We start from the raw sequence: 24,850 nt of genomic DNA on the forward strand, positions 1-24,850 counted from the left end.
ACCTGAAACACTCAGAGAATGATTTGAGGATATAAGTAACGGAAGAATTACCAACGTATGCTCCAAAATATAGACCTTATACAAAGAAGGAAAGAGAATGCATAAAGGAAAAGACTGACGAATTATTAAAGCATGGCAGAATTCGTCGATGTTCTTTAAAGTTTTTATGTGCGCCATTGATTCTTCCAAAAAAGGGAACAGATAAATATGTAATGGTGGTAAATTAAAAGCCTTTATATGCAAAAACAAAAAGAGATAAATATTCGATACCTAACTTCGAAGAAATCATAAATTGGTTAAACGGAGCCAGAGTTTTCTCAACATTAGAATTGAAGGGCGCATATCATTTACTTAGGATCAAGGAAGGAGATGAGTATAAAACTGCTTTTAGAACACCTTTCGGATCATTTGAATATACATTATGCCATTTGGTCTGACAAATGCCCCGGCAAATTTTCAACAACACATAAATGGAATATTACATCCATACAATGACATTTTCGTGATTATTTATTTGGACGATATTCTTATTTATTCTTCGTCAATAGAAGAGCATCGTTCACACGTGCGAAAAGTTTTGCAAAAACTGCGTCAAGCAAATTTATATTTGAATACGGAAAAGTGTCAATTTTTTTTTTCAGAATAGAGTGAAATTTCTAGGTCACATATTTTCCGACGCAGGTATGGAAGTGGACAAGGACCGAATTCAAGCAATCATCAATTTAGCCATAGCCCAATGCTCTCAGAAGATTAAGATTTTTCTTGGATTTTGTTAATTATTCTAGGCGATTTATGCCTTAATTAAGATTGGCTAGAACGTTATATGACTTAACAAATAAAAATACAAAGTTTAAATGGACAGATCATCATCAACAAGCTTTCATTCAAGTAAAATAAACACTGAAAATGCATCAATTCTAAGGCATCATAATCCAGGAAGAGAAACTCAATTGGAAACAGATGCATCTGAATATGGTATAGGAGCTATCCTATCACAAAAGCAGGATGTCGAGAAATTTTCCAATTGCGTTCCATTCTGCTTCATTTATAGACCTTCAAAAAATATGGCCAACATGGGTAAAAGAAGCGTATGCCATCATAACATCGCTACGCAAATGGTATTATTTTGTAGCAGATACCGACATCCCGTTTTAAATTCTAACAGATCACAAAAATTTAACGTCTATGTCCACGAAGATACATACCGACAGTAGAGCAAAAATAAATAGGTGGGCAGCTGAATTAGATTCTTATAACTTTGAAATTCCATATCAATCTGGATGGAAGAATGAACCAGCCGATGCTTTATCTCGCAGAGATGATCTAAAAGTTCATGTTATCAACGGTGAATTAGTAACGGACGGCATCACGAACATTTTTGATTACTTAAGGAAAGAATATGGCCGGCATCCAAAATTTAAAGTTATTCTAGATAGAATAAATGATAGTTCCAATTATTTGATACGAAATGGCTTAATTATACACGAAATGGGTTAAGTCGTAATTCCAAAAGTTGTACAATTAATTCAGGTTATTTGTAACAAATTTTATGACCAACCAACTTCAGGAGGTCATCTTTCTAGGCTACCAAAGTCTCAAGACAACGATCCGATTTTGACTAATGTAGACAGGCTTACTAAGATGGCTTGGTTTATAGCATCTAACACATCAGTTACAACGGACGATTTAATCAAAACATTTAACGATAGATTTATCGGAAATTATGGCTATCCAAATGATATTGTTTCCGATAGAAGATCCGTTTTACTTCCGTTAAATGGGGACAATTTGCGCAGAGTCATATAAGCCTAACTTTATCAATATCATCCACAGAAAAATGGTCAAACCGAAAGAGTAAATCATATACTCGAAAGTTATCTTCGTTGTTGCGTTAACAAACAATCTAACAATTGGGTAAGTTATCTTCCTCAAGCACAGTTATGCTATATTTTTGCACAAGATTCTGCTACGAAGATCGCACCTTATACAGCCACCTTCGGAAGACCAATAAATGACTGGGATATCAAAATGATAGAAGAAAAGGTATTACCCTAACACAAGATCACATGTATACTGCTGAACAAATACACGAGAGGATCAATCATAAAAATAAAGAATATGCGGAATATTAGAGTCGACAAAGAAGTCGTGCCCCTGTTTTGAAACAACATAACCAAGTTATAGTGAAAAAAGGCAAAGTTGGATTTTTTTCATCAAAAGTATAAACTCGATTCAGCATATGCAAGACCATTTACATTCGAAGAAAAAGTTAGTGATCACAATTATACCTTAAGTTTTTCAGAAAACATTCGACGACGCTATCCTTCTAGTTTTCATGTTTCTGAACTGGAACCCTTCAGTGATGATCTTACGTATAACAATTTCAAACAAACCATTCATATAGATGGAATTTTAGACGTCGACGATTTTAAAAATCCATACCTTTATTTATGCTTATACAACAAACGTCTTACCAATGAAAAATTCCAGACTACAGCCTGGATTCCGCAAGGCATCGTCCAGACTTTAGCCCCCGACAAATTAAATGACTATACTCAACGTGCTTCTGCATACAGGAACCGCAACGACTATAAAATTCTCACAAAACCGACAGTAGTAGAATCTTAGGACGGGAGGTGTCAGAGCAATCCCTAATATTAATATAAACCACTTTGCAATAATCATGCTACGGAGTATGTTACTCTATATCAATGTTTATAAACAAACTAAATGAGAAAACAGACTGAAAGATTAAATAATCATCAAGGATTAGTCAAAGTTTATTGTTTCTATATTTCCTAGTTTTAGATTACTATATAAATGCCCGTTCTTCTCAGACAAAATCTTCAGTTAGGAAGATTTTGCTGGCAGGCCTAATAAACTTGTTAAATAACATATTCATTAGTATTACCGGGGACGTTATTAAAGATATATGAGAAGTGATATTTAGTAACTTATTTTAGAGTATTCAGATTGACATTTAACACAATTACAACTGTACTCCACTGACACTCTTATTACTGTAAGGAGTATTTTCTCGTGACATGAATAATTAACAAATATCATTTGACTAAAGATGAGATATTACGAATGGTAAACAAAACAATGAAAATCCGATTTTAACAAATCGGACAGCCTTTCGGAACAGAAGTTTTTTAAACAAGATACTTTGTTTACTTGTTATCAAGCACAATTCTTTAAGCTTATGAATATTAACTGATTAGTTAATATTCCATTCTTATAACGGATTGTTATATTATGAATGCTAACGAGGGATCCAATTATGACAATACTAGCGTCTAGCGTCTATACAAGTAGTGCAACATAGTCAAATTAACGCATACAATTCTACGGTCGTAGATATTATTTTCACTCGATCTTTATTCTCATAAAGCGTGAGAATTACTTACGTGACACGTACACGTTTTTGGTTTAAGTTTATATTCATTGTAATATATATAAAGGTCTGAATCGACACACGTTTTTCTGAAATTAGTTTGAAACCGTAAAAACAATCTTATTATTTCTAAAAGATTTCCAACTTCACGATAAGAGATATGAGCGTATAGTGTTGAAATCGGTAATTTCTTCCAATCCCTAAAAAGGATGTTACAAATAGTGGTTGAGTTAACCTGTAGAATTTTTTTTCATTATCAAACATACAGTGCTATTTATAAATATATGAATAAAAATGTTTACTTAGTCATTTTACAATTATTGCTTCTTATAATTAACGTCATAATGCCGTTACCTAAGAAAAGCTCTTGTAGCTCAGTGGTAGAGCGCTTGCCTAGTAAGCAAGAGGCCCAGTGTTCGAGTCACTGCTGGAGCATCATTTGATGAGAATCAACATGCTTTTTAACATTTTTGCTCTGAAAACCTAGATAAACACAATTAGTTTGTATAATCTTGAACATATAGACGATAATATTGATAAGCGTAAAAGTGTTTTAAGTTCGCAGTGAAAAATTAGAACCATTCTGAAAGCGGTTTACCAAGGAAGGACAATAGCTCATGACGGTTGAATAGAATTAAAGGAGAGCTTTAAAAGCAACAAAAATATTATAAAACATATACACGGCGGATAGCTGAACCTTCCACTTAGATGTACTGCGCATAATCATGCTAAAGTCGATTATAGGAGCATACATGACTGTAAGCGTAAGTTAAATAGTGCGTCAAATCAATGGAGACCAACAGAAAAATACAATTTGCAAAAATACCATTAATTATAATCAATTAAATGAATATATGCATACTTTTTTAATTAAGCCAACCAGAAAATACCCATAGGGAAGATAAAAGAAGAATAATAAAAATAGGAGCAAGACCTCTAAGTACTACTTTTATTTATGTTTCATTTCCTGCTAAAGTACCGAGACTCGAATAATTTATTTTCCAAGCCAATAGTCACTTACCAGCCGACATATTAAGCTTCGACTATATTCATTAAAAAATGACTATCTTTCAAAAACAACAGAGTCAAGCAGTCCAATGTATTGTTGATATCATCAAAAGTTGATACGCACTATAAAAAATAGGGTAGACAATAACATACTTTTTCATATTAAGGTACTCACTCGGTCTGGCTTACACTAAATTAGGAATAAAAACTTCAATTCTTACAAACTTCGAGTAACATTTAACACAAAAGAGTAGAATGATGACGATAGCAGAGTACTGGTGAGCGAAAATGTACTTGGTTATAAAATAGGCAAAGCCGATCAGAAAACCAGGATAATCGCTAAATAACATACGAAGAAACTTCCTAGGGATAAATAATTGATAGTTCTATAGAGCTTATCAGCACCGTAATATTAAAAAACAATGCGAAGTATAGGACATAGAAATAGCTTTAAAGGATTTTTCTATATACAACTAAATTAAATTCAGTAACTAAGATAATGAACAGAAAGATATTAGGTAAAACTTGAATAAACTAGTCGAATAATTGAAGTATTGAAGTAAAGGTGACCAGCAATGGTCTGTGGCTTTGCATTTTGGACAAAAAAAAGCTAATAAGTGCAAATAATGGAAACTTAATGCCTGTCATAGGATGAACTGTTTCAATAACAGCTAGGTTTTCACTTTTTCCATTAGAAAACGACCATTTATCTTAATACATTCATGTATAAATGGTCTAATTCAACGTGTGTAAATATTTAAGGTGGCGAATTGTTGCTTCGATTAAGCGGAAACCTGCACGTGCAGATCTAAAAGAGAAACTTTAAAAACCTAATGCTATAGGAATTAACATAGTGACACTTAAAATTGGGCAACTGTGAGATTGAACACAATGGACTAAAAGAGGAAACAAAAAAAAATACGGTTCAATAAATAACTACTTACAAAACTGTGGAGGTGAGTTATGAAAAATAAAACAGAGAAAATGTAAATGAGATAGGATACAACTAGTTCGGGAAAAGTTCACAAAATCACCAAATGATGAACTGAAGATGAAATTTATGTCAATGATTTTTCTTTAATAAGAGCTGTTAATTATAACTGTAAACAATATAAATTGTCATTTATAATCCAGAGATTCCTACCGGAGGAATAATGCTAAAGACAGATACACATTAATATTCTTCATACGTGAAAAAGGTCAATCGTGCAAATAGAAACACTATTAATAATAAAGATACTATGATTGGATATCATCTAATAAATTTGAGTAAAAATTCCTTCTCATTCAAATAAACACTTTCTCGGAGCTTAACACGGATTAACTTGTATGACTGATATTCCAGAACAACGAAATAAAGGATATAGGTGAATTTTCTGGATTTGGGATAAAAATCTTAATTGGAATTCAGACACATCAGCTTCTAAGTAAAACAGAGGTCAAGCTATTAAGAAAAGTTAAGCTAATTCGCCTAGTACAGTACAAAAGAGTTAAGAAGCTTTATTATATCCAAGGGATATTTATTACCATTCTGTAACTATCTGTTCTTTTTGTGGTATGATGAATGGTGCACTCACAAATTTCAAGATTTCTTCCTTGACTAATTTTGCACTCATCTTTCATGTATGAAAATTTTTAACTTCGTTGCTCTTTGTCTTTGGTAAATAATCTAGTAATGCATTTTGTCAACTCTATTTTTACCATTTTCTAAGTTTTCGAGTATTGGAACGTTTTAAGTTTCCTCATTGAGTATTAAGGATAAAATTATTCTTGGATTCAAAAATTCAATAATAGGAGAATGCCTTCAAGCTGTATAATAAGTTAGCAGGCGTATCTGATATTAAAACAGTTTTTGATACGACAGAAATGGGAAGCCTAAATTTTAGCAGCCTTAGTATGAAGATTTGACACAGGCATTTAGGAAAATATAATGTCCAAATTGATGTCCACATACCATGTATGGTATTAAACTTTTTATGAGGTATTCTTGTTAATGTGGAATAATGAAGAGAAAAGAACAAGCCTAGATGTTATTAAAGAAAAAGAAAAATCTTCTTGTTTTTATCTCATTTTTCTAAAAGGTAGTAGGACGCCTTTATTTCCCATATTAAATTTCCTTATGAAATAACTCTTAACTTTTCAAGCTTGTAATCTGAATTATTCTTGGCACGTACTTGAGTTTAGTTTTGAAATTGAAGTAAAACTTTGTTCTGTCGTAGTGTACTTTTTATCACTGATAGAAGTAACTGCTCAATAATTAGATCGTTCAACATCGAGTGGTGACTAAAGCAACAGTTATGGTGGTAACAAATCAGTAGGACGACAATGAAAAATAAATCAATACCGACGATTGTATGTAATTCTTGTTTGAACACAACTGTATATTATTTTGGCAAGCGAGTTCATATTAAGATATAGTGATGAATCATAGTAACCAATAAGATAATCGCAGTAAGGGTATAAATAGTATGTTATGATTCACTTATAATATAATTTGTCTTGCCTTAGTACGGTAATGCACTGGATTATTGCGTAGAACGCTATAGGTTATAGTAATAGACTTCCTCCTTATAACGTTAATCATAGTAAAGAGGTATACCTCATTGTCTGGGCGAAATTCAATTTTTGATTTTTTTGTAGAGAATAGTTTTTTTTACTTTTTTGTAGGGAGAGTATTTTCTTAAATCGTAAAAGTGAAGACAGATCTATGCTTTCTATTTCGTGGACTCAGGAATTTTTTAGAGGACAAGTTCCTACTTGCCTTGCCTTGTGTTGGTCTTTGGTACTTTTGGTTTCAATCGTTTGCTTATGTTGAAGGGTTCTGCAATTTAGAATTATAGCTCAATGTTAAATTAGCAATTACCTGTTCACTTTTTTGGTAATTGATGTGGTACATCGTTTTTTCATATCAATTTACAATGTACATACAATCGTACAATTACTGTCATAATAATTTTGATATTGATGAAAATGACCAATTATCATTTGTTCAGTTATTGTAGAAGCTTAGTATCACAAAGGTAATCAATAATCACTTTCATATTTAAACTGAATCAGTACAAGTAGTAAATACTTTTAGTCGTAAAGAAAGTTGTGTATATATTATAGATCTTCAGCTGATATAAGCAAATTTTTTATTTTAGAAATAATAAACTACAAAATCAGTAATTATTGTCTCACCCGCTCATGAAAAGAGTAGTTACAATTTAATTATGTATTTGTGTACGGCATATGGCAGGGTAAACATTTCTTTTAGATATACGAGTTTGTAAATTTGACGAAGTGCAGACACTCTGATATTAATGATAAATTCATTCTTTTAGGTTTTCTTATGGGTAAACAACTAAACTGCGTACCATCGTGTTAATATAGGATATTCTTTTTTTAGAACAAATCAAAAGTATAATATTCCTAAACCAACTTCTATATACTTTTTTAGAATTTTGTCGATTATATCTAACACTTAAGAAAACATATTGTAAACAAATTGGGCATAATCGTAAGCAGACAATTGCTTAAAAGAAACATGTTTACTAATGAAAGGAAAAACGGAGTAAACTAAAGCAATATTGTGAAGCATTAGAAGACTCCGTAAAAGTAAATAATGAAATGAATATTTGAAGCCGTTATGTTAACCTACGTTAAATAATTCCGAGTTTCAAAAAACTTAATTGACACTTTAATTATGAGTAGGGTAGGGTTTGACTTGTAAAATTTTCATATATATATGCAATGGAAACCAATTCTTCAGACCCGGAGACAATTTCTGCAAAGATATCTTGCTTTGCTTAAACTGATTTTGTTCCGATAAATAATAATTATGAAATATCTCGCTGCCTACTTACTTCTTACTGTTGGTGGAAAGCAATCGCCATCAGCTAGCGACGTTGAAACTGTCTTGTCCACTGTGGGCATTGAAGCTGAGAAAGAACGTGTTGAATGTTTGCTCAAGGAACTTGAAGGCAAAAACTTGGAAGAGTTGATTGCTGCTGGTAACGAGAAGCTCGCTACTGTTCCTTCTGGAGGTGGTGCTGCTGCTGCTGCTCCTGCTGCTGGCGCACCCGGTGCTTCCGCCACAGAAGAAGCCAAGCCAGAGGCTCCTGCTGAGGAAGAATCCGACGAGGATGTAAGTATAGCTTGGTATATTAAAAATACTAACATTAATAGATGGGCTTCGGTCTCTTTGATTAGGCAGTTCTTTCAAATAAATAAATGCTTTTGTTTAGCTGTACTTTCAAGAGAATGAACATATGTAAAAGTGTAAATAAGTATATATTATATTTGTAGTGAAAATTCGGTTTACTTTGGGTTCATAATGCAATCTTAAAGTCTCTGATGTTAGGAGAGAGGAGGAGCATTAAAGAATAACTTCAACTCAAATGCCAGGTGTTTGTAATATCCTTTTAGTTAACATTTCTTAGTTATCAGTTTCAATTTCAAAAGTAGCATTCATTTGTATTCAGTGATTCAGACTTTGTAACACCGATGAAGCATAGTCAGAAGCTGATATCTCTTGGCTTGTTAATTTTTTTCTCAGTAAACTAAGTGCATCCTGATGCTGTTTTAGTTTTAAGGAGATGCGGCTTTCGAGTTTTTCACTCGAAAAGTCCTCCAGTTTCGTTCGGAGGATGTCTAGTTCCTTTTCATATTCTTCATAATCAAGTTGCATTTGACTTTCTTGCGTTTTCAAAAGCTTTCTGGTTTCGTCCAATTCTAATCTCATTCGGTTGATCTCATCCCAGAGCCTTTTATTGTAAGAATGATGTTTCTGTATATCCATCATCTGCTGCCGTAGACCATCGGAGACTTCATTGTTCCAAAAAAAAGAGTCAATGAGATCTCTATCAGCTTCCGCTGGGAAATCCATTTTAAAAAAACCAAAAAACTGAAATTTATGCATTCAAGGTTTTCTAGCAGCACGTCAATAGGTACCTCTCAGTTTAAATAAACGAATATTTCTCATGAATTAAAGGTCTAGAGACTTCAATTGTTTGTGTAGTCCTAAAACGTTGAAGAATATCTCTTAATTATGACTTATGTGTTTAATGGTGGTCATGAATTGTGAGCCTAGCAACTGTATAATTGAGTTGTTTGCTCTAGTCATGTAACATTTAGGACTTACTCTTTGTATATCTTGAGTATCAGTCAAAATTAGATTAAAACAAGTATAAATGATTGACTGATTTTGAATGGATTATTAATAAAGTGAGAATGAAATAGCTCGAGGCTAAGGATCAAGATGTGAATCGCATCCTGAAAACAAGCGCTATCTCGGAGTCTCTTATCATACGCATAAAGAAATATTGACTTTATATTGCTAGGATGTTTGTTTCAAGTTGGTTGTTTTCTACTTGAAACTAATTAAAAACAGGAGATTAGTAAACGTCTAGCATGGTACAGCCAACGCTCTCTGCAAGTGTCGGATATGGCATAGTCGTTGGTCTCGGATTGGGTTTCACTGTATTGATGATATCTGTTTCATGGGTTCTTAAAAAATACAACAGAGAAAACCAAACATCTGAACACTTTAACACTGCTTCACATAGTGTTAAAACTGGTTTAGTCGCTAGTGCTGTTGTGAGTAGCTGGACGTGGGCATCAACATTACTCACAAGTGCTCAAAAAACTTACCAATACGGTGTTTCAGGAGCATTCTGGTATGCTTCTGGTGCTTGTGTTCAAATATTGTTATTCACAGTTTTGGCAATTGAGTTAAAGAGGAAAGCACCCAATGCTCATACTTTCCTGGAAGTTGTTCGAGTCCGATGTGGTCCCGTAGCACACAGTGTTTTTATTTTTTTCGCTTATGTTACCAACATCCTTGTAATGGCTATGCTGTTATGCGGTGGATCGGCCACAATTGCTTCCGTGACTGGAATGAATACTGTGGCTGCGTGCTTTCTACTTCCAGTAGGAGTCATAATATATACTATTTTTGGAGGAATTAAGGCTACTTTCCTTACAGATTATATTCATACGATTATTATTTTGGTGATTTTGATCATGTTTAGTTTGACAGCGTATTCAGCTGGTGATAAAATTGGTTCACCAGGTAAACTTTACGATATGTTAAAAGCCGCAGGGAATTCTCATCCTGTGGAAGGAAATGCCGAAGGAAGTTACCTCACTATGAGAAGTCGAGAAGGAGCTATTTTCTTCATAATTAACCTTGCTGGTAATTTTGGTACCGTGTTTGTAGATAACGGGTATTGGCAAAAAGCTATCGCGGCAAACCCTGCTTCTGCACTGCCTGGCTATATTTTAGGGGGTCTTTCCTGGTTTGCAATTCCTTGGTTAGCTGCTACTACAACTGGTCTTGTATGCATTGCACTTGAAGGTATGCCTTATTTCCCTACATACCCAAATCGTATGAGTGATTTAGAAGTCAGTCAAGGACTAGCTTTACCCTATGCAGCCATTGCTTTAATGGGTAAAACAGGTGCTAACGCTACTGTACTGCTTATATTTATGGCCGTAACATCTGCAGCTTCAGCAGAATTAATCGCTGTTTCATCTATTTTTACTTATGATATATACAAACAATATATAAGACGCAACGCCAGCAACAAAGAATTACTGTATACTGGGCATGTCGCATTAATAACATTTGGATTTACAATGTCGGCTTTTGCAACTGGATTATACTATGGAAAAGTATCAATGGGTTATTTGTACCTGTTGATGGGAGTATTAGTATGTCCTGCAGTCATCCCTGCAACGTGCGTTATGCTATCTACACGAGCTTCTAAACTAGCAATTACTCTTTCGCCCGTATTAGGCCTTATTTCCAGTGTTGTTTGTTGGCTTGTGGTCGCAAGTGCGCAAGGTTCAGGTAAATTAACGATTGATACGACAGGAGCGAATAATCCTATGCTAGCGGGTAATGTTGTCGGACTTTTGAGTCCCGTGGTATATTTAATTGTTTTGTCCTTCTTAAAGCCCGAAAAGTATAATTTTAAGGAACTACTAGATAAGTTTGAGATGCACTATGATTCCGAAGAAGAAAAGATTCTGCAAAAGAAAAAACTTAACCGTGCAAGTATAATATCAAAGATTGCTGCAACCGCCGTTGCCGGAGTGTTCATCATTCTGTGGCCTTGGCCGATGTATGGGTCAAAGTATATATTTTCAAAGCGGTTCTTTACTGGATGGGTTGTGGTAGGATTGATTTGGATTTTTTTTACGGTGTTTTCAGTTGGAATATTCCCCTTATGGGAAGGACGAAACGATATTTATCACATTGTGAAAAGAATGATCGTGTCAGCGTTTGGAGCCAAAATTATTGAAAGTGAAGATATTGGAGAAGTTGCTGGCATCGATATTAAAGGGGAGGAAAAAAAAGAGAAAGAGAAGTCGTTTATTGATATTTAACTTTGAAATTGTAAAAACAAGTTGATAGGAACTATTGAAAGAAATGTTGAAGATATGAATTTATGTTTATATTAAAAATTTTCCTTATAATTTCTTATATTTTTGTGAACATGAGTTGTTTGATTCAGAAATGATGTTTACAAATAGTCGTGCTATTAGAATGAAATAGATTCAAACAGAGGTTGTTGAGTATTCGAGTATATTCGTACTTTTGAGTATTATAATAGAGAGTATGAGTAACCTCGGGGCAAATAGCGCGTGGTAGCGTAGTGAGTAGGGAGTATGGAAAATTCTATAAACGTAGACCTTCACTTAATCTCTACACACCACAACAATTAAGTGGCATATAGAAAAATGACGGAAGTTCTGACTTCCAATGTCCTGGAAAGCAATGAAAACATAGTACAAGTAAGTAGTATTTAGTTTGAATGATTTCTAACTTGCGTCTTAGTATTATACACAAAAAATCCAAAATGCAGAATTGAATATTCTTAACAAAACTCAAAATCTTCGACGATTAGAAGCCCAAAGAAATGGATTGAACGCTAGAGTTCGTCTTCTGAGAGAAGAAATTCAGCTTCTTCAAGAGCCTGGAAGTTATGTTGGAGAAGTGATTAAAACGATGGGTAAAAACAAGGTGCTTGTAAAGGTGAATCCTGAAGGAAAATATGTCGTTGATGTTAGTCCTGATGTCGATATCAAAGAAATCAAGCCTAATATCCGTGTTGCCTTAAGAAACGACTCATACCAGTTGATTAAAATCCTTCCTAATAAAGTGGATCCTTTGATTTCTTTGATGATGGTTGAGAAAATCCCAGACTCCACTTACGAAATGGTTGGTGGTTTAGAAACACAAATCAAAGAAATAAAGGAAGTGATTGAGTTACCTGTGAAACATCCAGAGGTAAGTGAGCAGAGTGGGACGATTTGAAAGCTAATATGGTAGTTGTTTGAGAGCTTGGGTATTCCACAACCTAAAGGTATTTTATTGTATGGACCTCCAGGTACAGGAAAGACTTTACTTGCTAGAGCCGTAGCACATCATACTGATTGCAAGTTTATTCGTGTGAGTGGTTCCGAATTAGTACAGAAGTACATTGGTGAAGGTAGTCGTATGGTTCGTGAACTTTTCGTTATGGCTAGGGAGCATGCTCCGTCTATTATTTTTATGGATGAAATTGACTCCATTGGCTCGTCACGGTCTGATACTGGAGGCGGTAGCGGTGACAGTGAAGTTCAAAGAACGATGCTTGAACTGTTAAACCAGCTTGATGGTTTTGAAGGGACAAAGAATATTAAAGTAATTATGGCTACGAATCGTATTGATATTCTAGATCCAGCTCTGTTGAGACCTGGACGTATTGATCGTAAAATTGAATTCCCTCCTCCATCTACTGAAGCTCGTGCTGAGATTTTGAGAATTCATTCTCGTTCTATGAACTTGACTCGAGGAATTGACCTGAAGAGTATTGCAGAGAAGATGACTGGAGGCAGTGGTGCCGAGTTGAAAGGTGTTTGTACAGAAGCTGGTATGTTTGCTTTACGTGAACGCCGTGTGCATGTTACTCAAGAAGATTTCGAACTTGCTGTCGTAAAGGTTCTGAACAAGGGCGAATCTGGAGAAATGAGTTTACAAAAATTATTCAAGTAATTTGTAGTCGAATTTATGAATGAATATTATGATTCTTATATCTTGAATAGATGACAGAATGTAGTAATGTAATGGTTAATATGGACCTTTAAGAAGAGAAATAATTATTCTTTATTATTTTAAAAGAAAGGATTTGTATAAGGTAAATTAAGGTGATAAAGACTTCCATTTCTGGTATGGGAAGTAGGTAGTTGAGTGTACATATTCGAAAGGAAATTAAGAATGTAGTGGCTTAATTTTGTAATTATTTTTGTGGTTATTAAGATTACGGAATTAATATTATATGAAGGAAATATTTTTAGATTTATATACATAGTTATTATAAATGAAAAGATTTTAGTCGGTGATTTAGTCCTGAAAACTCATAAATAAAGAATATCCAGGGTGGAGTCGACTATTTTTCTTCCAAGCATGTAGTAAACCGTTATTCGTTTTATATAAGCGAAATAACAGTAGGCAAAACTTGGTTTTGTATAGAACATAGAAGGTAGTTAGTGTCATTTATAGCCTTGAAATAAAAAGCAGTCCTATTTGGGTGTAGGTAAAGAAGTGTAACGAACTCCGTTATGTAGAGTTAAAACACGTTTAGGCCTAGGAGTTTATGAATAGAGGTTTATTTTTAATAAATGTCAAGTCGAATACCATTTTCATATTTGTTTTGAAGGGTTGATATGTACAAGGATCAAGATGTAATATATAGAAGGCATAGTAAATAATTTGCGAATGAAACTACATGATAAATTATTAATAGTGGTGTTTAGTTTCTCAATGTTTTGGGTAATGCCATAAGTACCAAGCTGCAATTGTTTGGTAGGGAGCGCAAGGAGCAGTAAGTTGTTCGATGTCTTGAACTGTAGGTTTACTATCGAGACCAAAAATGTGTGAAATTTGTGATCGTAGAGTAGCATCATCGGCTGGCATAACGTCTAAGCGTCCTAGAGTGAATATCATGTACATTTCAATTGTCCACCTTTTGACACTTTTATGTTTGCTTAGTGTATCAAAGAGGTCTTGGTTAGACATATGGGCTATTGTATCATTCGATGGTAGAGTTTTTTTAATAGCGGCATCGGCAATGTTGTGAACGGCTTCAGCTTTTAGTTTTGAGAAACCGCAAGAGTGTAGTTTTTCGACGTCAGTGTCTACGATTTGCTGTGGAGTTGGAAATGTGGTTTGATTGTATAGTTCACATAATCTGTGAATTATAGCTTCTGTAGCTGCAGAGGAGAGTTTCTGCGATGTGATGGCGCGAATGAGACCTTCGTATGGTTGTCTGTCGGGATGAGGTTGTAGTGTACAGGGACCGACGGTGGATACAATTTTATCCCAGGTAGAATTAATTTTGCTTATGTGATGTTCGGCTTGTTTGTAGGTTTGCGGCATACTTGATAAGAACAGTAGAGTGTGAGTTTGGGGTAATGTAGGCAGGTTGGAAGGAGTTGAACATGTTTGTCATCATTACACACATGGAGTATAAGGAATGAGTTTGGAGATTGTGGTGAGGATAGTTAAGAATGTATTTCTATTGCATCAAATACGAAAGTAGGCGTGATAGAGGAATTTGATTATATGTAATTTAATGTTGTGTGAGACGTGTAAAAGTATTGTAATTGGTGAGGGTAGTGAAAGTGTTTAGACTAATTATAGTTTCGTTTGATGTGGGTGATCGGAGAAGTGGGGGATTGGGTAAGTAGAAGGGGAGTACGAGGCGAGTAAGGAGGTATAGTGAAGAGGAGGTTAGTATATGAAGGAAGTAGCGAGACTTAATATGGATTAAAGGATAGTGTAGAGAGGGAGAAAGGGTAGGGTGTAGTAGAAAGGAGTATGACTGGATTGAGGGTGGGAGGTGAGAGAGAAATGTGTGAATGGTAGAAGTAAGATAGAAGGTAGGTGTGAGTGGAAGAGTTGGATGTAAGGAGGAGGGTGATGTGCAGTGGGAAAAAATAGCAGGATACGGATGGGCAGTTGAAGTCAGGAAGGGGAAATGCAAGAGAAGAGGTGTTTGAATGAGATGAGTTAGAAATGTGCAAAAAAATATTATTGGGAAAGTCATAGTGTTGGTAGTAAAGAATAAAGGAAGTGGATGATGGTGGTTTGTGAGTGTGGGACGAGATGGGGTGTAAACAAGTAGTATGGAGAAAACAAGGTAGAGTAGTGAGCGAGGAGAGGGTGGGAGGTAACATGGAGGAGGGAGTGCGTAGCGCAGCGGAGCAGAAGTTCGTTAGAGGGAGAGGGTGCGGAAAGTAAGAACAAAGAAAAGGGAAAGAGAGGGGAAGAAGTAGAACAGAGCGATAGACAAATAAATACATAGGAAACGAACGACATAAAACAATAGAGAAAGCCTATACATTTGTTTTACCGAAAAAAATTTTTGGAGTATATCAACAGAAAGAAAAAGACAGCATGTTTTAATAGAATTGGGGCACTGGATCGCATGTATTTTGACATGTAAGAACCATATCGCACTTACACCCGGCATGACCTGACTTCAAAACGTCTCATGCAATGTCACCTCAATTCTCATTCGCTAATTAAAGATTTAGGGGATGAAATATAATTTTATTAGATAATAGCTATCCTCTGTTGCACAACTCGGTATAGGCACGTTCGTCTACCAGGTCTATTAGGTCTACTTGGATTACTGGGTACTCATGAAAATTAATGACCGTCAATAAATTAAATGTTATTATAGCTATTACTTTAAATAATTCTTAGATTTCCTAGTTCTTGGCTGATATTTGTAGTTTGGATATAGTTTTTCGTGTTCGGTTTTATAACATTCTGACATCTTAAAGTATTTCATCTTGACTTCCTTAGATTCCTCCTTCCAAAAGCTGACCAACCAATTTAGAAACTTCAGCATTCGGTCATTCCAGGATTGGTTTCGGATAGTAAAGATTGCTTTTCTTTACGGTAGAGAATGAAAGCATTTGGTGGTCGCGGCGCTCTTGGAGGCATGTTCTGCTTTCGTATGTTTTTCATTATGTACCCTGGAACTCTGCAGTTTTCTAATTTATAAGATGACAATTGTGGTGTCTGTGCTAAACCATAGCTATCAAAAAAGACAGGTCTGAGACATGGGAACAAGTAATGGAGTGTAGCCCTCTGGAACAAAATATGCAGCTCCTCTCCCATCTTCAATAGATTTTAAAGCATCTTTCGTTAAATATTTCTTTAATTTCCATTCCGGATCAGAGATACCGCTGGACATTTGTGGTAAAGTAGAATTCATTTGCATTCTTATGATTGAAAAGAAGGTAGCGTTCAGACAGCACCTATAAATATGCTAGAACAAAGAAACCTAACTGGGCAGCTCACTAAATTACCTAAAAAAAACATGAATTCTTATCTTAAAAAGAACCAAAAACATGGAAACGTCGGAATTACTAGAAATTTTATAAAATTTGTGACGCTATACAACTAAAACTTTCTTCATTAACCCTAGCAAATAAAACCAAGATAAACTTGAGGAAAAAGAAGCAAAAACACAACAACTATAAACTACATATAAGCACGGTTCAGTAAATTTGGAAGGCGTTTCTGGCTATTAGGTTGGATGCTGTGCATACAGAAAAATTATGTTATTCCAGTCCCTACAATCTAAACTATAAAAGACTTCTAATTGTATATTTATCAAGTTCTATGAATTGTTATCCGACTTTATTTGGTCCATCTACTTGATGACAAGTTGACTGTCATAGCAGCATACTGTCAGTTCAGATTTTATCCCATTTGTCATAATCAATTGAATGCACTATTTATATCTCTTTATATCTTTTTATATATCTTTTTCTACCTTTTGAGCTTCTTTCTAATTCTTGAATTTTTTGAAGTCTTTTACATAGGTTGGAATATTATGTATCCTCTTTCACGTTGTTTAGCTTTGATTTACGCGTCATTTCAAAAAGAAAACCAAAAGTAAAGCAATAATAATCATCTACCCATGCACCATGAATATTTCCAACGCGTTTTTTTACTCCCTTTTCACTTTCATCTACCTATGCCCTTAATCTCTTCAACTTCCTGATCGGTTCCATCTACTAACGTACCCCACATAGTCTAACACCCCACTCATCGTGGGTATGGCACTAACTTTAGAAACGCCAGAGAGCTTCGCTTTTTTCTTTAGCATGATCTGTACTGATACTTTAAACTGCCAAATACCACCCATCACTACATCTCTCTCTCATCGTTCTACGCATCTTCTACATACTCTTCCCCTCCCTCTCTAGTTCTTTACTACACTCCGCTACTCCACCCTCTGTCTGTGTCTACAAACTTCAACTACCATCATTTCACATACTCCTATTCATTTATCATGGATACGGAAGCCAATGCTGAAATTTTGAAAGACCCTAAAATAGAAACCATCCTACACAGTGAACTCGGCCTCTCAATCCTCAATGACCGCATAAAGTCCCATTTAAACATTTCTAAAGAACTGGCCAATTTTCTAAAAAAGAGATCAGTTCTTGAAGAACAATCCGCAAAGGATCTTCAAAAAATCGCTAAGTCGTTTCTTGAAACTTTTCAAGACAAAAACCCTCCATCAACTTCTTTTCCGGCTGCTCTTATAAAATCTCTTCAGATTCACGAACAACTAGCCTCCAACTCCTTCACTCAGCAAAAAGCTCTTTCAACATGTTCGGATGAGGTACTGGACTTTTACAAAAATTGTGATCGTAAACGAAAATCAATTAAAGAATATGCCAAACGACAAGAAAATACGTACTTAGAAGCTGTTATTCAAATGGACAAATCGAAGGCCCGTTTCAAAAGCGCTGAACACGACTATAATCATACACTTGACCAAAAGAACGCCAGCGACAATCAAAAGAAAGTTGGTTTCTTCAAACCCAAATCGAATGCACAACTATCGAAACTTGAAGAAGAGGCTCGATCAAAGGCTGAATCTGCAGAGTCAGACATGAAGTCAAAAATTCAAAATGCTCAAACTGCTCAACAAGAGCTCCTGCTTATCCACCGTCCCAATTATATAAAACAGTTTTTCAGTTTGCAACGAGAAATAGAGGCTGCTTTAAACTGTAATTACCTTCGTTATTCAAAATTATGCGAAACTCACACTGTGATGAACGGTCTCTTAATTCGTCCGCAAACACCATCCACGAAAAGCTCTGGCTTTGAAAACGCCCTTGACAACTTCAACTCGAATGCTGACTTCCGCCAATACGTCCTTGATACTGCTGTTCGCCGAAAGAATAACCAAAACCCTTCAGACGCATCAAAAACGAAAATCGTCCAACCGCCAAGCTCTTATGGTCCCGCTAACCAATCCTCTACACCACCCTCTATTAACATTTCTATTCCCTCTAATCCGACCCACATTTCCTCCCAATCCACTTCCAACTTTAATCGTCCGATGACTTCTCACCATCTTCAATCCGCTAACCGCCCAAAATCGGATAAACAAGAAACACTACCATCCACTGCGAACGCACTGAAACCATCTACACCTATTTCTCCGATCTCTTCAAAAACCTCCCCCTCACCCACGAAATCAGAAACCCACCATACCAACGTTGATCAACAAAGTGCTACGGTTCACGAATCCTCGAATACCAACGTTACTCAATTACCGCCCTTAACTAAGTCACCATCACAGACTTCTGCTTCAACGAAACCTCCTTCTCCTGATATCCTTTCGTCTCATCATGCTAATGCTACTCAAAAGGACTCACCTCCTAAAATACTGGACACATCCATTCTCTTTGGTGCTCATCTTGAAGCCATTCTTCTACGCGAACATTCCAATGTCCCTAACATTGTTGTTCAATGTACCTCTCAAATCGAAACTTTCGGTCTTAATCTCCAAGGTATCTACCGCATTCCCAGTTCGGCTGCAAAGGTTTCAGCCCTTCGTCATCAGTTCACAGTTGAACCACTCACGAAACTAAATTCCCCTAAGGATTACGGAAATGACATTCACTCTCTCGCAGATCTCCTCAAATCCTTTTTCCGTGAACTATCTGAACCTCTCATTCCAAATCAACATTACAACGACTTTATAGAAGCCGGGAATGTTGACGACGAAGCTCGTCGGAGAGACGCTGTGCATCGTGCGATTAATGACTTGCCTGATGCCAACTACTCAACCATTAGACATATTACAATTCATTTGGCAAAAATCAAAGAAAACAGCGATGTCAACAAAATGTCTACCAACAATCTGGCTATAATTTGGGGTCCAACCTTACTAAAACAAGCTACCATCCCAGAAATAAGCAGTTTCTCTCGTACTATTGAGATCCTCATAGACTACTGTTTCACTATCTTTGACTATGACTAACAAGTTAACAAAAACTTAATATTTTGGTAAATCCGCTTCCTTTTTTAATTCTTTACTCACCATATTCACTTTATTCTTTTAAAGAAGTAATTACGATTTCCTCTCTATTACTTTAAATATATTATTTTTCTTTTTCATCAAAACAAATCTTACTTTTTCTTTTTTTACATTGCAATTTCCTCTTGTACTAGTCCATGAATTTAGCTCATTGATACTTTTCTGTTTCTCAAATTTTCTTCAACCCAACCTTTACATAATTCCCTTCTAACAACCTCAACTGCACTAAAGGATGAAGTATACGGAAACTAATGCGGACGATTTAAATGATGAATTAGAATACCAAGTTGATACTTCTTCAAATGAGTCGGAGAATGAAGACCAAGCCGACATTTCTTCACATGAAAATGACACTACTCGTGAATCCTCCTCTACATCCTCTGAAACAAAAAGGAATAAGCGTAAACGTCAACGTGAAAAATTAAAAGAAAAGAAAAAGAAAAAATTTGGTTCATCTGACCAGCAAAGTGGTTCTCTTATACACTCTCCGGACATTCTCTCAGACATTGTCAATAATCAGATTCGGTTGAATTTTAAGGATTTGTCTGCTGTCGAACTGCAAGATAGATTTATCAAAGGTAACTTGTCCTACTCAAAAATATTTTACTAACAAATTAACAAGCTTCCTACATTCAAGATACCCTTGACTTTTCCAAAGAAAGAAAGACTGAGAACTATACAGACTTTTTACTCCATGCATTCGAAAATCCGAATCAAGAAAATGTGTTCAAAAAAGTTGACGCAAACGGTAGTCCTACTACTTTAATCTTCTGTCTTTCTGCTTTACGAGCTCTTGATATCGTCAAGGCTCTTCGAAAACTACAAACAAATGAATTCAAAATTGCAAAACTTTTTGGAAAGCATATCAAACTCGACGAACACAATGATTACTGCAAAAAAAACAAAATCGGCATCGCAGTTGGAACCCCTCAACGTATACTACAATTGACAAACGGTATGTACCTAAACCTTTTAACTTATTCCTAACTAACATTGAACTAGGAAGCCTAAACCTTCAGAACTTAAAATTTGTTGTACTCGACTATACATTTACAGACAAAAAATCATACAACATTATCACAAACAATGATTGTAAAAAACCAGTTATGGAATTTCTCACGCATCCCGTACTACTTCAACGTTTAACCGACAAACAGACAAAAATATGTTTTTACTAGTTATTTTTTCTCTTTTATTTTTATGGGTTTTTGGTTTATTATATAGACTGTTTAATATACAGGCATCAAATAGCATAAAGAGATCCTTTTCTCACTTTGAATTTATATATATACATAGGTTTTTTTGTTGGTAATTCTTGTGTATTTTTTAGCATTGGTAAAAACATTTTTATATTTACGCCTCCTATAACTAGGAGCCTGTTAACAAACAATACGTAACTCTAACCAACACACCTCTTGCTCAACTGCTAAATAAATGAATTTTTGAGCTTATACGAGACCTACATAAGCCCTTAATCCTTTCACGAATATTTATTTGTTCTGCATCTTTTCTAATTGGCATATTTATAACAAACGTCTCCTAATATAACCAAACTTGCTTTCATTTTGGCTGTTTCCTTACAGCGTTAGTTACTACAATTATGTTTCTTTCATTCATTCTTATTTATTTATTAGGTGGATTTACTTTCTTGCCTTTGTTGATCGTCTTGTACCTATTCAGGCCGTTTCAACCTAAAAAGAACTTTGACGAAAACAATATTTCTACAAAGGCTTATGCAAAATCTATTTCTGATTCTCCTGAAAAGGTCTTAATTCAAGATTGGATTAGGTTGTCTCCAACATTCCTTAATGGTAACAGTGGCTCGGTCAAAATTCATGAAATTGAAGAGTCTCCTGACGGAAAAGTAGAGTCTCATGCCCTTCTTTCGGATCTAAAGATTGTAAATGAAGATGGTAAAACGACTCGATACTGTTTAAAGAACCCGAAAGACGTTTATTTTGTAAAACTGATCGATGGTCAACTTTTACTACACGACCCACTAAACACTCATTGTTTACTGCGTACACTAGATCTAGAGGACTATCATATAAAAATATTTCCTTCTGAAGTTTCCGAGAATGAAGCATTTAGCAATCGAAACGCGGTTTTACTAAAGCCTACTTCAGATAAGCAGCATCCTCAGTCAAGCCCAATAAGTTTAGAATGTCAAAACTTGTATCTCTATGCAAGAAGTCCGTCGAAAAAGGAAGATTGGTATTTCAAACTTCTCTCCTTCTCGAAAACTTGCCCCCCTCTTAGACCAACTGACGGTCCTGCTAGTTTTGACTATTACTCTGTCAAAAACAACCTCGATAATCTTTCTTCTCCTGATCTAACCTGGCTAAACGCATTCATTGGAAGGATCTATTTAGGAATACATAAATCTGAAGGTTTCAAAAATACCGTCAAGCACAAACTATCCCGCAAACTGTCGAAAATAAGTACGCCGGAAATGATGTCTGACATTCAGGTTACCAACGTTGATGTTGGTGAATCCATTCCTATTGTAGACAACTTAGAGCTTGTCTCGATTTCAGAAGCAGGAGAGCTCAATGTATCCGCAGACATACTATACCAGGGTGACTGTAGTTTCAAAGCTGAGACGGCTGCGAAGCTAAAGCTTGGATCAAAAATTCCTTCTAAAAAAGTAACATTCTCATTGGTTATTCGTCTAAGGCATTTGTCTGGAAGAGTCCGTCTTCTAATCAAACCACCTCCGTCAAACAGAATTTGGTACGGTTTTTATGAGGATCCTAAAATTGAACTCCATGTAGAACCTATGGTATTGCAGAAGCAACTTAGTAACAGTTACTTACTGAACTATTTACGAAATAAATTATTGGATCTGATATTTGACACCATGGTTCTTCCTCATATGAATGATATTGCCTTTTTCTCTGATGACCCTTGCCCTATAAAGGGAGGTTTATACAACTCCAAAGATTCATATGTTAATATAACAGGAAAAACAGAAGACACCAAAAATAACAAGAAAAAAGTTGAATCTCCTGAGCCACAAATAGATGAAGCAGACCGCAACTCCATCAAATCTCACGAATCTGACGTTAAAGATTTTGACTTGGCTAAATCTTTAAGTAAAGATCTCAGTGATAGCTCCGATAACTGTGAATCAGATGATGAGTCAAAAAGCACTCAATCACAAACGTCTATACCTATCACTAATAATTTTACCTATGCAATGAGGGATGATAAATCTATAAAGTCAATCCCTGCTGAAAGAAAAAGCATAATGTCCCGAAAAACAAGACCAAAGTTTTGGAATGATTCTTCTCAATCTACTATATCCGATGCCACTAAAAAGTATGGAGTTGCCGCAAAAAAGTCTTTTTTTCAAGGAATATCAGAAGCGAAGTCATTGGTGAAGAAACTTCAAGCTAACTATACGAATTCTTCTGATGATGAGGATGATAATTTATTAAAATCAAACTTGCAAGAACCTCAAACGAAAAAACCTGCACTTAACAATACTTCATTAGAGGAGGAAAAGTTAACAGGAAATGTAAATGAAAAAGAAAGCCTTAGCGTCTCCCAAAATGAAGAAAAAAAAGAATTACTACCAAAGAATCATTTGTCTAATGAATACTTTCCTTGTAAAAATGGGAGTTCACAATTTGTGGACCAATTACAGATGCCTGATTCCAGCGGCAAATCAATGGAAGAACCAAAAGAACAGTTTGAAGGACAAAAGAACTCTACCCACATCCCACATGAATCAATAAATGGTGAACAGCTACCGGCGAAAGAGTTAGAACTAAACACCATCAGAACTACGTCTGTTGATTGTAAACATAAGCTACCTCGTCGACCTCTTCCTAATGATGTTTTCAATGAGAATAGTAAATAATTTATGAGTCCATATTAAATAATAACTGATATACTACAGAGAAGACATAGTATGTATGCCAAACGGAACTACCAACATATAGTTGATTAGATGCTAAAACTTTCACAGACAGTAAAACATTTATACATAGGCAGACGCCACTCATTACATTTATCCTTAGCTAAAAAAAAAACTAGTAAAGAGGGACGTATCACCAAAATAAAAGACATTTAAAAACCGTGGATCTTTATGTTCTTTTTTTGCATGCCAAGTTGTTGAGTCAAAAACTGCATAACATTGACACGTTGATCACCTTGAAGCTGAATAACTTCACCCAAATCGTCGTCTTTAACGATAGTGCCGTTACAAGCAAAGTCCTTCTTTAAAACACGCAAGATACGCTTCAAGTCAAATTCACGAGGAAGACCTTGGACAGTAGTTAATGTTTTACGACCATTTCTCTGCTGGATACGAATATGAATGTTATTCAGAGGCTGAGCTTCATCATCACCAGTGTCAGCAAAAGGATCTAAAATAAGTTAGAATTCTTGTCATGTATACATTATTTCAATTAAAGCATCGATTCAAGGACCAGCAACACAGAAATAAGGAAAACAGAATGAACGTAAACGTATCCAAACAAATCACAAGCCGTTCTACAAACGATACGACAGTTACGACACGCTTTATACATATGCTCGTTCTTCTTGCTAATCCTCTCAAAAGCTTTCCTCTTTAAAGCTTTTCAACTTACCAATTGTATTGAAGTTTTGAATAGCAGACATAAAACGTAAACGCAGTTCCTGATTGAAAAAAGAATAAAAGTTCTTTTTCTTTACCAAATAGGTTAAGGTGTTTGTTAGAAGTTCTGTATGCAGGCGACGTCCTACTTATAAAGAAAAAAAAAAGTGTTAATAAAATTAATAAAATATGATTAAATTTATTCGTTTTCTTATTGGTTTTGCCAACATCAGCGATGGCAAATTTCTTTTTTTTTACCACCTCGTTAACTAGCTCAGAGTACTATAGCGAGTCGCCTTATTTTTTAAAGCGATTCTGCATTGAACCCATCTAGGTGGGGGCAGTTTTTTTGTCGCCTCCAGGGCTGCAATAAAAATAAACAAATAACGTTACAAGAGTATGAAAAATGGCTTTATAAGTCAATTGTTTTTAGTCATGCCTTTAAATATATAAAAAAAGATTATAGGAATGCAT

General features: G+C 35.3%; 10 protein-coding genes and 1 non-coding gene across 11 annotated transcripts; 7 read left to right on the top strand and 4 right to left on the bottom strand.

Moving 5' to 3' along the window:
• Window positions 1-3,760: 3,760 nt before the first annotated feature.
• Window positions 3,761-3,832, top strand: SPOG_16385. The gene has a single exon. It is a non-coding gene; the product is annotated as a tRNA-Thr (tRNA).
• Window positions 3,833-7,995: 4,163 nt separating this feature from the next.
• Window positions 7,996-10,241, bottom strand: SPOG_01484 (uncharacterized protein). Its single transcript, XM_013170171.1, has one exon. It carries the CDS (start codon window positions 9,303-9,305, stop codon window positions 8,865-8,867), a length of 441 nt encoding a protein of 146 aa, XP_013025625.1. The 5' UTR covers window positions 9,306-10,241; the 3' UTR covers window positions 7,996-8,864.
• On the top strand, window positions 8,114-8,666 carry SPOG_01483 (ribosomal protein A4). The gene is made up of 2 exons (XM_013170170.1): window positions 8,114-8,531; window positions 8,573-8,666. The coding sequence occupies exons 1-2, from the start codon at window positions 8,226-8,228 to the stop codon at window positions 8,594-8,596; spliced, it is 330 nt and encodes a 109-aa protein (XP_013025624.1). The 5' UTR covers window positions 8,114-8,225; the 3' UTR covers window positions 8,597-8,666.
• On the top strand, window positions 9,641-11,953 carry SPOG_01485 (urea transporter). Its single transcript, XM_013170172.1, has one exon. The coding sequence runs from the start codon at window positions 9,797-9,799 to the stop codon at window positions 11,774-11,776; it is 1,980 nt and encodes a 659-aa protein (XP_013025626.1). The 5' UTR covers window positions 9,641-9,796; the 3' UTR covers window positions 11,777-11,953.
• A 100-nt stretch (window positions 11,954-12,053) lies between these two features.
• On the top strand, window positions 12,054-13,513 carry SPOG_01486 (19S proteasome regulatory subunit Rpt6). Its single transcript, XM_013170173.1, has 3 exons — window positions 12,054-12,184; window positions 12,228-12,680; window positions 12,723-13,513. Exons 1-3 carry the CDS (start codon window positions 12,131-12,133, stop codon window positions 13,425-13,427), a joined length of 1,212 nt encoding a protein of 403 aa, XP_013025627.1. The 5' UTR covers window positions 12,054-12,130; the 3' UTR covers window positions 13,428-13,513.
• A 679-nt stretch (window positions 13,514-14,192) lies between these two features.
• On the bottom strand, window positions 14,193-14,810 carry SPOG_01487 (DNA-3-methyladenine glycosidase Mag2; the record flags this gene model as incomplete). Its single annotated transcript, XM_013170174.1, has 1 exon — window positions 14,193-14,810. The coding sequence occupies one exon, from the start codon at window positions 14,808-14,810 to the stop codon at window positions 14,193-14,195; it is 618 nt and encodes a 205-aa protein (XP_013025628.1).
• A 179-nt stretch (window positions 14,811-14,989) lies between these two features.
• SPOG_05254 (uncharacterized protein) lies at window positions 14,990-15,633 on the bottom strand (the record flags this gene model as incomplete). Its single annotated transcript, XM_013170289.1, has 1 exon — window positions 14,990-15,633. A coding segment is annotated over one exon (606 nt), but the record flags the coding sequence as incomplete, so codon positions are not given.
• A 1,936-nt stretch (window positions 15,634-17,569) lies between these two features.
• SPOG_01488 (rho-type GTPase activating protein Rga7) lies at window positions 17,570-19,901 on the top strand. Its single transcript, XM_013170175.1, has one exon. It carries the CDS (start codon window positions 17,746-17,748, stop codon window positions 19,732-19,734), a length of 1,989 nt encoding a protein of 662 aa, XP_013025629.1. The 5' UTR covers window positions 17,570-17,745; the 3' UTR covers window positions 19,735-19,901.
• SPOG_01489 (replication regulator) lies at window positions 19,876-21,088 on the top strand. The gene is made up of 3 exons (XM_013170176.1): window positions 19,876-20,369; window positions 20,414-20,746; window positions 20,794-21,088. Exons 1-3 carry the CDS (start codon window positions 20,024-20,026, stop codon window positions 20,967-20,969), a joined length of 855 nt encoding a protein of 284 aa, XP_013025630.1. The 5' UTR covers window positions 19,876-20,023; the 3' UTR covers window positions 20,970-21,088.
• Window positions 21,089-21,162: 74 nt separating this feature from the next.
• SPOG_01490 (uncharacterized protein) lies at window positions 21,163-23,718 on the top strand. The gene has a single exon (XM_013170177.1). It carries the CDS (start codon window positions 21,392-21,394, stop codon window positions 23,654-23,656), a length of 2,265 nt encoding a protein of 754 aa, XP_013025631.1. The 5' UTR covers window positions 21,163-21,391; the 3' UTR covers window positions 23,657-23,718.
• On the bottom strand, window positions 23,380-24,565 carry SPOG_01491 (translation initiation factor eIF1). Its single transcript, XM_013170178.1, has 2 exons — window positions 24,390-24,565; window positions 23,380-24,164 (listed from the first exon to the last, which is right to left on the bottom strand). The coding sequence occupies exons 1-2, from the start codon at window positions 24,418-24,420 to the stop codon at window positions 23,866-23,868; spliced, it is 330 nt and encodes a 109-aa protein (XP_013025632.1). The 5' UTR covers window positions 24,421-24,565; the 3' UTR covers window positions 23,380-23,865.
• Window positions 24,566-24,850: the final 285 nt, after the last annotated feature.

Source organism: Schizosaccharomyces cryophilus (genome assembly GCF_000004155.1).
Source record: "Schizosaccharomyces cryophilus OY26 unplaced genomic scaffold supercont4.8, whole genome shotgun sequence".
NCBI classification, from domain to species: Eukaryota; Fungi; Ascomycota; class Schizosaccharomycetes; order Schizosaccharomycetales; family Schizosaccharomycetaceae; genus Schizosaccharomyces; species Schizosaccharomyces cryophilus.